At 39.4% G+C, this 15,791-nt stretch overlaps 1 protein-coding gene across 3 annotated transcripts in view; it reads left to right on the top strand.

The window, feature by feature from the left end:
* The first annotated feature begins 1,267 nt into the window (after nt 1–1,267).
* The window catches only part of Dync2li1 (dynein cytoplasmic 2 light intermediate chain 1), a 38,943-nt gene continuing 24,419 nt past the window's right edge, over nt 1,268–15,791 (top strand). For 2 of the 3 annotated variants that reach the window (XM_048353024.1, XM_048353023.1), the window contains exons 1-8: nt 1,532–1,623; nt 3,365–3,482; nt 5,204–5,238; nt 6,846–6,915; nt 9,448–9,536; nt 12,008–12,194; nt 13,621–13,689; nt 14,508–14,585. In XM_048353024.1, coding sequence (XP_048208981.1) covers nt 1,604–1,623; nt 3,365–3,482; nt 5,204–5,238; nt 6,846–6,915; nt 9,448–9,536; nt 12,008–12,194; nt 13,621–13,689; nt 14,508–14,585 — 666 coding nt within the window. In that variant the 5' untranslated portion in view covers nt 1,532–1,603. Of the gene's footprint in view, nt 1,387–1,531; nt 1,624–3,364; nt 3,483–5,203; nt 5,239–6,845; nt 6,916–9,447; nt 9,537–12,007; nt 12,195–13,620; nt 13,690–14,507; nt 14,586–15,791 lie in introns of those variants that run through there. The other variant, XM_048353026.1, reaches the window with a different exon arrangement.

Genomic DNA, 15,791 nt, shown 5'->3' with positions numbered 1-15,791 from the left:
TCACTGCCAAGAAACTTTCACCAACACTTTCAAACAAAATTATAATTAACTGTATGCCTTTCCCAAGGGTTAGCATCTTGTCTTCTTTCTCTACTCCTTACCCTGTGTAATTAAAGGCCTTTCATATATTAATAACCTAGTGTTTTATATTGACTTAAAAATTCTTGGGCTGGGGATATAGCCTAGTGGCAAGAGTGCCTGCCTCGGATACACGAGGCCCTAGGTTTGATTCCCCAGCACCACATATACAGAAAACGTCCAGAAGCAGCGCTGTGGCTCAAGTGGCAGAGTGCTAGCCTTGAGCGGGAAGAAGCCAGGGACAGTGCTCAGGCCCTGAGTCCAAGGCCCAGGACTGGCCAAAAAAAAAAAAAAAAAAATTCTTAGAGATCAAAGTTCAAACAAAAATTGCATTCATGAAGTAAATGAAGTATATAGAAGATGTACATGCCTCATTAACTTATTAATAAATAATGTGCTACTGCTGCATAAAACATGACACAATTAAACATTCAGAATGTTGAGAAAGATTAAAATCACATGCCTTACTTTAAGTTTTAAGGCATAAATATTCTATTTTTTAAATAAATCATCAGAACTTCCATTCCTTAATTCTGGCTATGTGACAAAAAGTGAAAGATGAGAAAAAGCACAGACTCCCGGCAAGTAGCTGGTACTCAATAAGAACATTTTTCAGAGTAAAATGCATTTACTTTTCAGAGTAAAATCCATTTATTTGGGCCAAAGGTAGGGGAGTGGGCAGTGAGGGCAGGGAGTGGGATGAAAGGCCTCTCCCAAAGGAAGAAAATTTCTTCTTCTTCTCCTCCACCCCGCCAATCCTGGGCTTGGACTCAAGGCCTGAGCACTGTTCCTGGCTTCTTTTTGCTCAAGGCTAGCATTCTACCACTTGAGCCACAGCACTACCTCTGGCTTTTTCTGTGTATGTGGTGCTGAGGAATCGAACCCAGGGCTTCATGCACGCTAGGCAAGCACTCTACCGCTAAGCCACATTCCTCTGCTTTTGCCTCAGATCTTGGGGAGACTGAACTCTAAAATTCTACTTGGCTAAGTAAACATAGTTTTTCGCAAAATAACACTTCAAGCCCGGGAACCGTTCGTTGCCTTTAGCCCCCACCCTTGTAAGTACTGACACCCCGTTATTTTGCCTCGCAGGGGTTGACAGATGCCAGACTCGAAAAGGAGCTTCGAGAACTACATTTCCCATGATACCATTTCCACACGCACCGGCGTCTAGGACGTCGCTGTCATGGCAACCGAGGAGTCGGCGGTCGCCGGCTGATTTCGGAGCTCGTGGCCCACGGAGTTCTTGGCTGGACCCCGCACCCAGCCGGCCACATCTGGGGTCGCACAGCCAGCCACCATGCCCAGGTATTCCTGAACTCCCACCTGCACCGGGCCAGAGCCCCTCCCACCCCCCCGGGAAAACCCTCCTTCCCTGGCCGGAAGGGCCGCGGTCGGAGCGGAGTGGAGGGGTGGGGCGGTGAAGGCTTGCGGAGGGTCTGCCCAGCGCGCACTGGACTTGGTGCCCTGCCCGGCCCGCACCCGGCTCTCATGGTCCCGGGGCTCGTAGGAACCCCCCTCAGGCATGAAGATTCTGGCAGAAAAGTAAGAGGTGCCCCGAGATCAGCGACTCCTCTCCTTGTGGGAGCCAGTGAAAGTGTTTTGGCTTCCAAGCACTGGGTTAGGCCTCCCTCCGCTCCCGGGCTCGGGGTGCACCCCTCAACACGAGGGAACACCTGGGAAGCGCTGGGGAAGGTCTACCCACACGCCGAAGAGGGAGAGTGGGTGGGGGGTGATGGCCTGAAAAACACATCGGAGCCCCTTATTCCCACGAGGGTCTTTAAATGACCCGCCCTGGCGGATAACACTGTACCCCCTAAACAACCCACGAGGACCTCGGGGAGCCTGTCACAGAGCAGGGTCAGGCCTTTTCTCAGCTTTGGAACCGCAGTGGTGTGATCTTGGATGTGTTTGTGAACTTGGGAGTAAAACATATCCATCTTCTCTGGCATTATCCTTGGTTACAGTTCTGAAACCATGGACACTGTGGGAGATTCCCACAGGTGGCGACTGCAGCACTTCCTCCTCCGCTGGGCACCTGCGTTTTCGAGGAATAATGAACCGGCTGAGTAGACAGGCCCAGATTGAATTCTTGCAGGCTCACTTGTGAAATAAATGCAGTGCAAACATTTCTTCAGTTTTCACTTTTTACATTCCTATATTGGCCCTTTTTTATTGCTGATTCTTAACTAGTAACAATTGTAGGCTACAAATTTTGGTGATTTTATTGACTACACCCTAAGACTAAATAAATGACCACATTGTAACAAACATCACAATTCTAAGAGTGTGTATTTGTATGGAGAGAGACAGAGACACCGACTGATTTGAGCTGAGAACTAGAATAGAGACTTGCATATATTAGGTGCTCAATAAATATTTGCCTAATTCTTAAAGAAATGAAAGATCTAGCGAGACAAGGTCATATGCTGAAGTTAACATTCATGCAAAATACTACATTGTATGTGGTACTTTGTATGAATTAATAGATTCATATTAGTAGATTTATGGATTAGTAGATTCAGTCAGGCTGAGACTCACCAGGTCTATTCATATACTATCCAATACAGCAATGTTTTCATTTAGAAGACATAGCTGAGTGTCAGTGGCTCAAGTCTGTAGTCATAGCTACTCTAGAGGCTGAGATCCGAGAATCACAGTTTGAAGCCAGCCCCCAGCAGAAAATTCTATGAGACTTTTCTCTCCAATTAGCTAGCAAAAAGCCAGAAGTAGAGTTGTGGCTTAAATGGTAGAGCACTAGCCTTGAACAGAAAGCTTAAAGGACAAGGCCTAGGCCCTGAGTTGAAGCACCAGGAAAAAAAAAGATAATAATGTGTCAAATTATGTATGTGTGTAAAGAGACAAATGAAAGGATGATTTTCAACATATTTGCAGTTTAAGATAACTTCTCTTCACAGTTTCATATTTTCAAACAGCAATTTGAGGCCATAACTATAGCTTGAAAAAGAAATGTTTGGGGGAAAACAGATTATTTAGATTATCTAAATGGTCTCCAATTTGTATATGTCCTAAAGTCTTGACACTGTCATGTGTGTCTGGGAATAGCCTTAGAACCTCACTGGGAAGTCCTAAATAAAACAACCACAATCCTGGTTATGGAGTTTCAGTATTCTTCATGATTGAGTTCAGAGAAAAAAATAATCACAAAATGATGAATCCTCATGTTTTGATTTATGAATCTTACTGAAGTAAAACTTTTCAGCTGAAAATAAATACTTAAGAGAATTTTTTACTTTTGAATTTTGTCTTCCTGCCTCTTGTATAGTGAAACTCTCTGGGATATTGCCAAAGCTGAAGTGGATAAAAGAGGAAACAATGGAAGTGAAGGTGATGGAGTTGATATTGGAGAAAAATCTGTTTTCTTCATTGGCAGTAAAAATGGGGTAATTTTTTTTTGCTAATTGTTGAGATAGTTTAACAATCAAGTTGTTGTTAACTTTTTTTTCTTGGTAGTACTGAGTTCGAACTGCAGAAAGTTTTTTAGTAAAGCAAACCACAGAAAGAGTATACAACCCAGACCTGGTATGGGCACATCTAAAAGCAGGTGCAAAAGTACTCTAATTCACCAGTATTTATGGTAAAATAATAGGTTAGATTTGGCTCAAATTCGCCTTAGGATAAGTGTTCCCCTTTGATCTGACACCTGGTATATTTATTCATTCTATCTTACAGAATGATACACTGTTTCAACAATTGGGCCCAGAGATGACTATAATAGTTTAATTATTAAATTTGGGGGTAGATATTTTTAGAATCCCTTTAGAAGGCCAGACACTGGTGGTTCACGCCTGGAATCATAGCTATCAGCAAGCTGAGATCTGAGGATCACAGTTCAAAGCCAGCCAGGGCAGGAGAACCCGCAGAACTCTTATCTCAAGTAACTACCAGAAAACCGGAAGTGACAGTGTAGCTGAAAGTGGTAGAGCATTAGCAGTGGGTGAAAAAGCTCAGGAACAGTGCCCAGGCCTAAAGTTCAAACCCCACGACAAAAAAAAAAAAAAAATATATATATATATGTATATATATACATACATATATATACATATATACATATACATATACATATACATATACATATACATATACATATACATATACATATATATATATGGGAAGAATGGGTTCTACAAATGCTCCCTTTAAAGTCAGGTGTCGGGGCTGGGAATGTGGCTTAGCAGTAGAGTGCTTGCCTACCATGCATGAAGCCCTGGGTCCGATTCCTCAGCACCACATAACCAGAAAAAAAAAAACAAAGTGGCACTGTGGCTCAAGTGGTAGAGTGCTAGCCTTGTGCAAAAAGAAGCCAGGAACAGTGCTCAGGCCCTGAGTCCAAGCCCCAGGAAGGGGGAAAAAAGATATTCTTAAAGACCGGTGTCTTAGATAAGTGTTTTGCTTTATAAACATTTTTTGTGCCCCAAAAGAATCATTTACCAAGAGTAGGAGATCATTTGTTGTTTGTTGTAAAGAATTTTATTCTTTCAAAACAAAACAGGAAACAATGTTTCAAACCACTATACTAGTCTTTAGATAAAATGTGAGGTTATGTGTCCTAATCAGTGGCAGCGATAGGGCCAGAACCTGTGGTTCTTGACTCCTAGAAAGAAACTTGGAATAAGTGCATCCCATAGAACTAAAACAAAGTACTGCAACCCCTTGCTTGAATTACCAATTTTGAGCATATTTGCAACGTGTCCTGTATTTGTTATCTTCTTTTTTACTTCCACTTCAACAGTTGGAATGAAAACATTTTAGAAGGCACTAATCATCAGCTTACCTAGTAATTAGCATTGTTGAGTAAAGAGAAAATTTAAGACAGCTGCCAAGTTGACCACTAACATGAGATAAGATTTGCTAATATTTGTCATCTGTAGGACTTTATAATTATAATAATAGCAGTGTAGTTACACTGTGATGGAAAGTTGACAGTTAACTTTTTCCACTTATCAAACTTTAGAACAATTCTGAAAGTTCCTAGTTTTCAGTTTCCAGGTAATTTATCATTCAAATGATTTAAGAAGCTATTTTAGGCCATAATTATGAACACTAATAAAATTTTACATATGGGTGACATTTACACCGTGTTCTTTCTTTTTTTAATTTTCAGGGAAAGACTACTATTATTCTAAGGTGTCTTGACAGGTAAGTGTTATATTAACCTTTAGACTATATTTATATGTATTCTGCTTGTACAAGGGTAAGTTAGATTCTAAAAGACATATAGAAAGAGAAGGATTTTTGAGACTCAAAATATTTAATTCTCAGTGAACCTTTAGCATAATCTTTAAGTGCTCCTTTAAAGATAAGACTAATGAAGAACCAAAAGGTATGGGATTAATCCTGGATTTTCCTGTTGGAAAGAGAAATATTACCATAATTACTTAACCTACAAGAGCATTTACATCCTTTTGGGCTATGTTCCTTTGGTACTTATATTACTTTTATTCTATGTAATGGATGGTAATTTGAATAATAATTGTAATCTCTAAATTATTCAGGGGTACATTTTTTAATCACCATTTTAGTTTTCCAACTGAACCTTTTACCACTTGTTTTAATTACTCCCTAACCTTGTTTAGAGTACAAGCATTTCATAAGATTAAGATTTAGGTTTATGATTGGTAGATGTTACAGGAAGTTAATAATATAAATGTTCTTACTAGTGCTAGACTATACAGTTAAAGAGTTTCGATGGTAAATTATATTTTAAGCATTTTTTTACCACATTAAAATAGTAAGAATAGGGCTGAGAATGTGGCCTAGTGGTAGAGTGCTCGCCTTGTATACATGATGCTCTGGGTTCAATTCCTCAGTACCACATATGTAGAAAAGGCTGGAAGTAGTGCTGTGGCTCAAGTGGTAGAGTGCTAGCCTTGAGCAAAAAGAAGCCAGGGGGGGCTGGGAATATGGCCTAGTGGCAAGAGAGCTTGCCTTGCATACATGAAGCCCTGGGTTCGATTCCCCAGCACCACATATATAGAAAATGGCCAGAAGTGGCGCTGTGGCTCAAGTGGCAGAGTGCTAGCCTTGAGCAAAAAGAAGCCAGGGACAGTGCTCAAGCCCTGAGTCCAAGCTCCAGGACTGGCAAAAAAAAAAAAAAAATATATATATATATATATATATATATATATATATATATATATGCCAGGGACAGTGCTCAGGCCCGGAGTTCAAGCCCCAGGACTGGCCAAAAAAAAAAAAAGAAGAAGAAGAAGAAGAAGAAGAAGAAGAAGAAGAAGAAGAAGAAGAAATATCCACGGCAAAAACGGCTTATCAAGCAATAGAAACTAGCGTAAATAATTCACTTAATCATTGAAATCGTTTTCAATCATTTGTTTTAGAGCTTGTTCCATATAATTTGCTTATGAATCTCACTTGCAAAATGATGCCCATATTGAACTGTGACTTGAAATAGAGAACTACATAAATGTCTTCCATTGATGTTCTCAGTAGATCCCCAAGTTCCTAGGTTCCCAGCTCCCCATAAGGCTGTTCATAAACTCTAGTCAGTATTTCTCACATGACCTTGTGCCCCAGCATGGCTCTCCATATTGCCAGCCCATAGCTTCTCCAGTCACCCCAAACAGGTGCCATTACATCACCACTGAGATGCTTACATACAACTTTTATAATTTCTACCTCATTGCTGTTACTCAAAGTAGCTCCTTTACTGAGCAAAAACGAATCAGGTAAGATGATAGCATAAGAAACTGATATAGCCCACTATGGTAGTATTTTCTGCTTTGCAGGGATGAGCCAGCCAAGCCAACCTTAGCTTTGGAATATACATATGGAAGAAGAGCAAAGGGGCATAACACGGTGAGTGTCATCTTCAGAGTTATGCCATACGTGGGGAAGTTGTGATGCTGACTTTGTATTACACTTTCCATCTTATCACGGCAATAGCTGTGTCCCAGATCAGCTGATCTGAAGCCCGTCCAAGTGGAAAATATTTCATTCAACCTTCTCATTCGCTGTATCTCAGAGTACTAAAATAAGATTCACCTATTCTCCCTCCCCCTTTCTTTTCTCTTTGCAAACAGTTTCTAACATTCTTCTGAAGCAGGGTCAAGGACCTTTATTTTGCCGATGGTCATTTGGATGGATATTTAAAACATGTTTGTTGTCCATATAAAATTATCATTATGTGCAGACAGCCCATGGGCATCGAATAAGAAGCATACAAAAAGCACATATATCTTCCCTGTCATGTCCCAAATGACTGTTTCTCAGGCCTTAAAATAGCCCTTGGGTCAGGTGTTCCTAAACCAGTGAAAGTAAGATTATAATCAGTTAAGGTCTGTGGTTTCAAATAGTACTACCAACTAAGATAGCTTGACTCAGGTGCTGGTGGCTTATGCTTATAATTCTAGCTACTCAAGAAGCTGAGATCCAGAGAATCACAGCTTGAATCCAAAGTCCATGCAACTTTATCTCCAAAATAACCAGTAAGAATCACAGCTGGAGGCATGGCTCAAATGGTAGCATTCCAGTAGAGCAAGCTCAAGGCCTTAGGTTCAAAACTCTAGTACCAAAAACAAAACAAAAAATGAAATCGTACCCCTGTAATGCTAAGGATTGAACTCAAGAGCCTGTGTGAGGCAAGTGCTTTATTACTGTCACATTTCCTGTATTCTTTAATGCTAATAATTTATATTTTGAGAAGTTGTCACAAACTTGCATCAGCCAAACATATTTTTAAGATTTTTAGAGAGACAAAATAATTCACAATATTCTTTTTATCTGAAAAGTAGAGAAAGTCACATGAATATGACTAATATCAGTAGACAAAAGAACTATACAGTAAAGTTACAAAGAAATCTTATTTCAGTTCTGTTTTGATGGTTTATACCTATAGTCACAGAACTGAGGAAACTAAAGCAGGAAGATTGCAAGCTTTATGGAAACCTGGGCCACACTGCAAGTTTTAGGCCAGCCTTGGCTACAGAATACGACCCTAATAAAGAAGGAGAGGAAAAAAGAGATAAAGGGAGAGAATGAGAGACAAAAAGAGAGAGAGAGAGAGAGAGAGAGAGAGAGAGAGAGATTTCATTTAGTACTCTGAGATATAATGAAGATGGAAATTTGTCAAAAATACAAGCTAGTATATTTTCATCTAAACCTGCTTTAATAATTGTCTTTTCTAGTTCATGGTAAGCTATATAAAATCCCATATGACTGGTTTTTTTATCATCTAAACTTTGAACCATAAATGGGAACTTTTGAGTTCTGGAAACTTTCAGATTTGATATTCCCCAAGAGTTCTCAACAGCAGCACTTTGCCAATCTTTCTTTCTTTCTTTTTTTTTTTTTTAACAAGACTACAGGGAATTTAATGGCAGGGATGGGTTGGGGTGGGTGAGGGTAGGACTCCAACTTGAAACAAGCTAGTTAAGTGTTAGAGGATGACTTCACTTTAGGTTAAAACAAAAAAAACTACACAAGTATACACAAGCATCTGAAATGTCACGTATAAAAACATCAACACTCTGCCAATCTTTCACCGTTTCCGTGAATGGAAGACTTTTCATCATTGTTGGGCAGAAGCAGAGATGCTTCAGCAGGTTAAGGAGGATGGGGCATGCAATCGGCAGGCCTGTTCCCAAATTACTTGACTGCCTAGCCCTGTCAGTCCCCTGTTACTTTAAGAGTCCTATAGAAAGAAAAGCAGATAAGTCACCTTTATCTTATTCCCCCACCTACATTTGTTAGTGTCAGTTATAGCCTGTGGATTCCCCATGGGAAGCAGACATAGAATAGATTATCTACTTGAACTTTTTCTTAGGTAATCTTGATATGCAACTAAGACTGACACCTGTTCGTCCCTTTTCCTCTGCCTTATCTGGATGTTTGGTTCATTTTGTGGGCCATCCTAAAGAAAGATGCCTTGATATTTATCTCTCTTATTTCTGCCTAGAGTACTAAAATTTTGTTTGTGTGTTAAATGTGGTATTTATTGAATAGTGGTACTGCTTTTGTCTTCTACTAAAGTAGAATTGGCATTTATGTACATGTATAGATAATATATTTAGCTGTAATGGGGTTTGAGCTCAGCACTCCATATGTATAAGCAGATACTTTAGCACTTGAGCCACACTCCTGGCCCTGAAAAAGAGAATCTGTGGTACTGAGGCTTGAGAGAATATATTCTAAGTGTTTTGTTCTTGTACTTGAGAATCAGTGCTTTGGTGTCTATCGAGAAGGAGGGAATAATGGAGAGTTTTCATTGCCAAAAAGTGTTGATTAAGGGCTGCAATCTTCTATATAATATTGCAGTTATTACTGGCAGATGTTAAGGAAGTAAAAGAGACACATACATTTTAATGTATTTTTATACAAATTCTTTTTCAGCCAAAAGATATTGCTCACTTTTGGGAGCTGGGTGGAGGAAGCTCCTTACTTGACTTAATTAGCATCCCTATCACAAGTGACACCTTGAGGTAAGTGAGCAGCTCCAGGAGGAAGTGTGACTATGCTCTAATGTTCACAACATGAATGTGAGTAGGCTTTGTGGTCCGAATTTGGAGGTACAGTTGTGTAATATTTCTCCCCATGTGCTTAAACTAATGCTTGCAAAAAGGTTTCACCCAGAACCCAGCTTCTGGCTAGCACTGAAGGGAGATGGCTGGCATTCCCACTAGTAACACATTTGCAGGCCAGCTAACAACAGATCTGTCAAATAATACTTGGATGAGGAATTTATTTACAAAGCAAATTTGAAAGGCTTAGTGCTGTCTATTATCAATCTCAGTATGAGTGAATTCAGCTCTGTGCTTTTTCTTCAGCTGGATAGTATAAGTCAACCTTGGAATTGAATGTGGCTTAGTATTATTGAACTTCATCCAAAGGAAGACTCTTCTCTAGGAGAAGCCTCTGCCTTTGCTGGTGACTAGTCCTTTAAGGACTAGAATCCAAGGGAAAACCTCCAAACCCTTTGGTGGTGTTTTCCTGACAATGACTCTCAAATGTTGGCCACATCAGATGTGGAAAATTGTGACATTTCTCACAGTGTTCCTGGGAACTGATTGTAGCCAAGAGAAACAAACAAATTTAAAAATCTGCAATATCTGATTCTTGTCAGAGATGAACACAAACCATTGCTGTTGGCTGGACTAAATACATAGGGTTTGCCAATTATTTGTTAAAATTTGGGTACTAAAATCCTGAAAGAGTATGGTATTATTTCATGTTCACTGGACAATTGCTTTTCCAGATGTAGCTGGTTACTGAGAATGTTGGCTTTATCCAGTGATTTATTTTTTCTTTCTTGCTTTTCTTGTGTGTGGATATTAAGGCTTGTACTCAGGGCCTCACACTCTCTGCTTTTCTTCCTCACGGCTATCACTCTATCACTTGAACCATGCCTCCAGCCCATTTTTCTTAGTTATTTTTCAAATAAGCTATCTCATTTTTCCTCAGCCTGGCCTCAACCCTCCATGTACTTAGGATGATAGTCATACATGACCACATTCAGCTTATTGGTTGAGATAGGGTCAGGCTATCATTTTAATTTTTCTCCAATTGGCCTCAAACTATGATTTTCCTAATCTCCATCTCCAGAGAAACTGCAATTACAGGCATGAGTTATCATGTCCAGCTAGATTGAAATGTTTTATATACATATTTGGATCTTGCTTTTTTTGCTCTCAAACACCTTTATCCTGTGACATTAATTTTCAGAAACAGACTTTTATAGTCATAAAATTTTTCATTTGAATCTTTCAATGGAGACAAAGTTTCCTAGGAATTAGAATGATTCATGGTGGTATAATTGATTGTATAATAGTTGTATTTTTGCTACTAGTTTATTTAACTTAGCATAATATTTTCAGGGTTCATATTGTATCATGGGTTAGGATCTCCTATCTTTAGAAGTATATACATGTTTCATTTATCCATTAATCCATCCATGGACATTTGGGTTGTTCTATAACTTTTGACTATTGTGCTTGATGTTGCTATGAACATTGGTGCACAATGTAAATATTTGTTCAGATCCTAGCTCCCAGGGTTTTGGATATAGCCCCAGAAGTGGAACTGCTGAATCATGTGGTAACTCTATGCTGCATGTGAGCAATTGCCATACTCTTTTCCACAGTGACTGTACCAGTTTATTTTCTCATCAGCAATCCAAGAAGTCCAGTATTTTATATCCTCAGCTATTTTGTAGCCCTTTTTTTCCTTCTGACAGTAGTTGTCTTAATGCTCTGAGGTGATCGTCCCTGTGGTTTCAGATTACATTTCTCTAATAATAATTTTAAAATGTATTTCCATATGCTATTGGCCATTTATGTATCTTCTTTCAGGGACTAATTGAGACCTGTGTCCATTTTTGAAGTGGATCATTTTTGCTTGGCTGAGTTCCGATCAATGTTTGCTGTGTGTGAACGGTGTGTGTGGTGGTGTGCTTTCAGACAGAACCTAATACCACTTCCACTCCTTATATACATCTGTGCTCCCAACTTCAGCCATAATACCTTCAAGGAAGGGTTCCTGTAAAGGCTGAATAACCTAGGTGGACCCTTGGCAAGGCATGAGTCCACCAGAGGCTTTCTTTCCTCTCCCTCCACTATGTTATGTGGCTGCTACCACTCTTGGTCATTATCTTTGTTTCTCTTATTTGGAGCACACAGTAAAACTGAATCCGAACATAGCATTGTTGGATCCAATTGCTTGCAGTTTCTCTGTTTGAACGAGACTGCTTTTAGATTAAACACAATGTCCCTCTTGGTTGTAATACTGAAATATCACTAGAGAAAGACATTGGAATATTTTTTATATGTTCTTTCTCTGTCTTTCGTCATAAAACAACTTTTTTTGTAAGCTATAATGTTATTCTTAGATAAATTGGTACAGTAGCATTTCAAAATGAGTCCTATCTTAAGGTTTTTTTTTAATCTTATTTCTTTAGGACATTTTCTATTGTTCTTGTTTTGGATCTTTCAAAGCCTAATGACCTTTGGCCAACCATGGAAAATCTGTTGCAAGCCACAAAAAACCATGTAGATAAAGTGATCATGAAACTTGGAAAGACACATTCTAAAGCAACATCTGAAATGAGGCAGAAGATGTGGAGTACTATGCCAAAGGACCATCCGGTGAGGTGCTATTAGAGGGATGCTGAAATCCTTTGCCCCATACGTAATTGACATCACATCACAAACAAACTCTTTAGATTTTTATGCATGACTTGTAATTCGTTTGATGTAGATGAACTTGTTCACTGGAAAATTATAGCAATTTAATAAAACCTCAGGGTAGGCAAAACAAGGGAAAAGATTTCTTATGTCTTCTTGTTAGATATCTAGTGAAATTGTTATTGTTTATTATACCAATCAAAAGAAATACAATTTTAAAGTAGTAGTTGATATTCATTTGATTATCTCTGTAAAATGAAGAAAAATCCAGACACTGAAAGTCACATGACAAAAACTAGATGATGCTACAGACTTAAGCAAGGAGAGAGTTATAACAGCTTATTCTGCATGCTGTATTCCACATCCATTTACTGTCTATCCCATATGCAATCTCTTTTGATCATCTGACAACTAATTAAATTACAAAGTTTCTGTGATAGTTATACAAATTTTTAATACTATCATAAATATCATCTTTAGAAAACCAAGAGCAGCATTTTGTATTGCCCAGGGTTTATATGCTTGATATTAGAGCAAAACAAATCCATGCATTATAAATGTTAATACAACAAATAGTTAACATAAAGTAGGAAAGACTGAGAATATAATTGGTTGTATAAAAAATAAAATGGCAAATCAAGAAAAGAATAAATACAGTAATTTAGGGAATTGTCATTTTTAGTGTCTTCTTTGTTCTGGCACTGGTACTGGGGCTTGAACTCATGGCCTGGGCACTGTCCTGAGCTTTTTGAGCTCAAGGCTAATGCTCTACCACTTAAGCCATGGTTCCACTTCCAGCTTCTTGGTGGCTAATTAGAAATAATAGTTTCGTGAACTCTTCTGCTCTGGCTGGCTTTGAACCGCAGCCCTTGGATCTTAGCCTACTGAGCAGCTTGGATTATAGGTTTGATCCAGAAGTGCTCAGTCTTCCTTAGCTTTTTCACTCAAGACTGGTGTCCTACCTCTTTTTTTTTGGCCAGTCCTAGGCCGTGAACTCAGGGTCTGAGCACTGTCCCTGGCTTCTTTTTTGCTCAAGGCTAGCACTCTGCCACTTGAGCCACAGCGCCCCTTCTGGCCATTTTCTGTATATGTGGTGCTGAGGAATCGAACCCAGGGCCTCATGTATACGAGGCAAGCACTCTTGCCACTAGGCCATATTCCCAGCCGGTGTCTTACCTCTTGAGCCACAGTTCTACTCCCTCATTTCTAGTTTTGTACTTCAGAAATGTCACTTACTAAGTTAAAGTTAATACTGAAACACATTCTGTGACACAGAAGATCAACATCTGTGGGGGTCTGCAAATGGTATATTTGGAAGTAAATAGCAATTACTATGCACATAGAAACAAGAAATTCTAATAAACAAGTTGAATGCATTTATTGACAGGATCGTGAATTAATTGACCCATTTCCAATACCTCTGGTCATAATTGGAAGTAAATATGATATTTTTCAGGTAAGTTCTGCTTCTGTGACATGTGTTGCTGTGATTGATGGGATTGGGAGGGGGGGAACCAAAATAATGACGAAAAAAGAAAAATAGCTCCAGAAGGGATAGATTAAGCAATCATTCATCTTAAAGATTTTGGAAAAATGTGTAATTAGAACAGAGAAATTAAAGAAATAAATGCAGTTCTTAGAATGGGGATAAGGTAGCCGGTTTAGAAAATGAATCCTCAACCACTGAAGGACAGGACTTACTTCCCAACTTTTAAATTGAAGGAAAGAGAAAATTAGTTTCTTCTTATCTTTGCTTGTCAGAGGATCCTTAGGGTATTCCACACTGTAAAGTGTGTGCTTCTATCTGAATTCTCCTGAGCTAAGTGTTTAAACAAAGGAAAGATCTGATAGCTATAGCTCTTGTTCAATCTCTGTAGAAATGAGTTTCTGAGTGATGGAATCCTATTCCTCTGGGTGGGTTTTTAAAAATTAGAAATAACCTATTTCTACACTTAATAATTTTCTTCTTGCTACTTCAGATGTTTAGTTTCCTCACCTTGTATGTTTTCTTTTGTAACATTTCTATTTCTAACGTTTCTAGATTTCTACTTTTTTATTTTTATTTTTTTTTTTTGGCCAGTCCTGGGCCTTGGACTCAGGGCCTGAGCATTGTCCCTGGCTTCTTCCTGCTCAAGGCTAGCACTCTGCCACCTGAGCCACAGCGCCCCTTCTGGCCGTTTTCCATATATGTGGTGCTTCATGTGTAGGAGGCAAGCACTCTTACCACTAGGCCATATTCCCAGCTTCTACATTTCTAATATGTCATTTCTACAGGATTTTGACTCTGAGAAGAGAAAGGTGATATGCAAGACACTCCGATTTGTGGCACATTACTATGGAGCATCTCTAATGGTATGTACATTTGCTCTCCTTGGTGCTAGAAGGGAGAATAGGAAATCTGGAAAAATTAGCACATTCATGCACAGCTATGAATAATAAATGTTTTTACTGAGGCACTTTGTCCCCTCTCCTTTCCTGTTGCCAAAGACCTCTTTCTCCAAACCATTAGATACTGTGCCTGTGGAACACACTCGGCTTCCAGCAACCTGGTCACACTTAGATTGATTGCCTATGTGCTTACTTATTTTTGTTTTCCTCTTAAGAATTAGAATCTGTAGCCCGGTGCTGAAGTCTCGCCTCTATAACCCTAATTACTCAGAAAGCTGAGATCTGAGGATCATAGTTCAAAGCCAGCCTGGGCAGGAAAGTCTGTGAGACTCAGGCCAGAAGTGCAGTTGTAGCTCAAATAGTAGAGTGCTACTAGCCTTGAGAGAAAAACAAAAATACCTCAGGAACACTTAAAAGAAAGTTCACTTAAAAGAAAAAGAAAAGCTGGGTTGGTAGCTCTGCCTGCAATCCTAACTATTCCTAAGTGGCTGAGATTAAAGGATCATTTTGAAGCCAGCCCAGGCAGGAAAGTCTCTTACTTCCAATTAACCACCAAAAAGCCAAAATTGGAGTTGTGGTACAGCGGTACAGTGCCAGTCTTGAGCGAAAGAGTTAAGATAGACCCTAGAGGCCCTAAGTTCAAGCCCTAGCACTGGTATGTGCATGCATTCCCTCTCCCCCCCCCCACAAAAAAAAACCCAGCTTTGACAACAGGGCTTTGTTTTCATTTGTGTTTGTTTTTGTGTAAAAGAATTGCTGTTTGGGGGCTGGGAATGTAGCTTAGTGGTAGAGTGCTTGCCTAGCATGCATGAAGTCCTGGGTTCAATTCCTCTGCACCACATAAACAGGTAAAGCCAGAAGTGGGCACTGTGGCTCAAGAGGTAGAATGCTAGCCTTGAGCAAAAAGAAGCCAGAGACAATGCTCAGGGCCTGAGTTCAAGCCTCAGGACTAGCAATAAATAAATAAAAGAATTGCTGTTTGTTGTAGAGGTTAAGAACTTGCTGGATAGATAATTTTAGTCAAGCCACTTATCACTTAGCTCCAGTCTCTTCTCAGATAAAATGCATAAAAACAAGACTTTCTTCATAGGATCCTTGTGATAGTCAACATGGAGTATGTGTGAAATGTTCAGCATAGAACCTGGAACAAAGTAGGATGCAGGAACTCTT

The sequence above is a fragment of the Perognathus longimembris genome, chromosome 8 (genome assembly GCF_023159225.1).
Source record: "Perognathus longimembris pacificus isolate PPM17 chromosome 8, ASM2315922v1, whole genome shotgun sequence".
Lineage (NCBI taxonomy): Eukaryota > Metazoa > Chordata > Mammalia > Rodentia > Heteromyidae > Perognathus > Perognathus longimembris.
The sequence above is the reverse complement of the archived record's forward strand: the minus strand, read 5'-3'. Positions and strand labels throughout refer to the sequence as shown.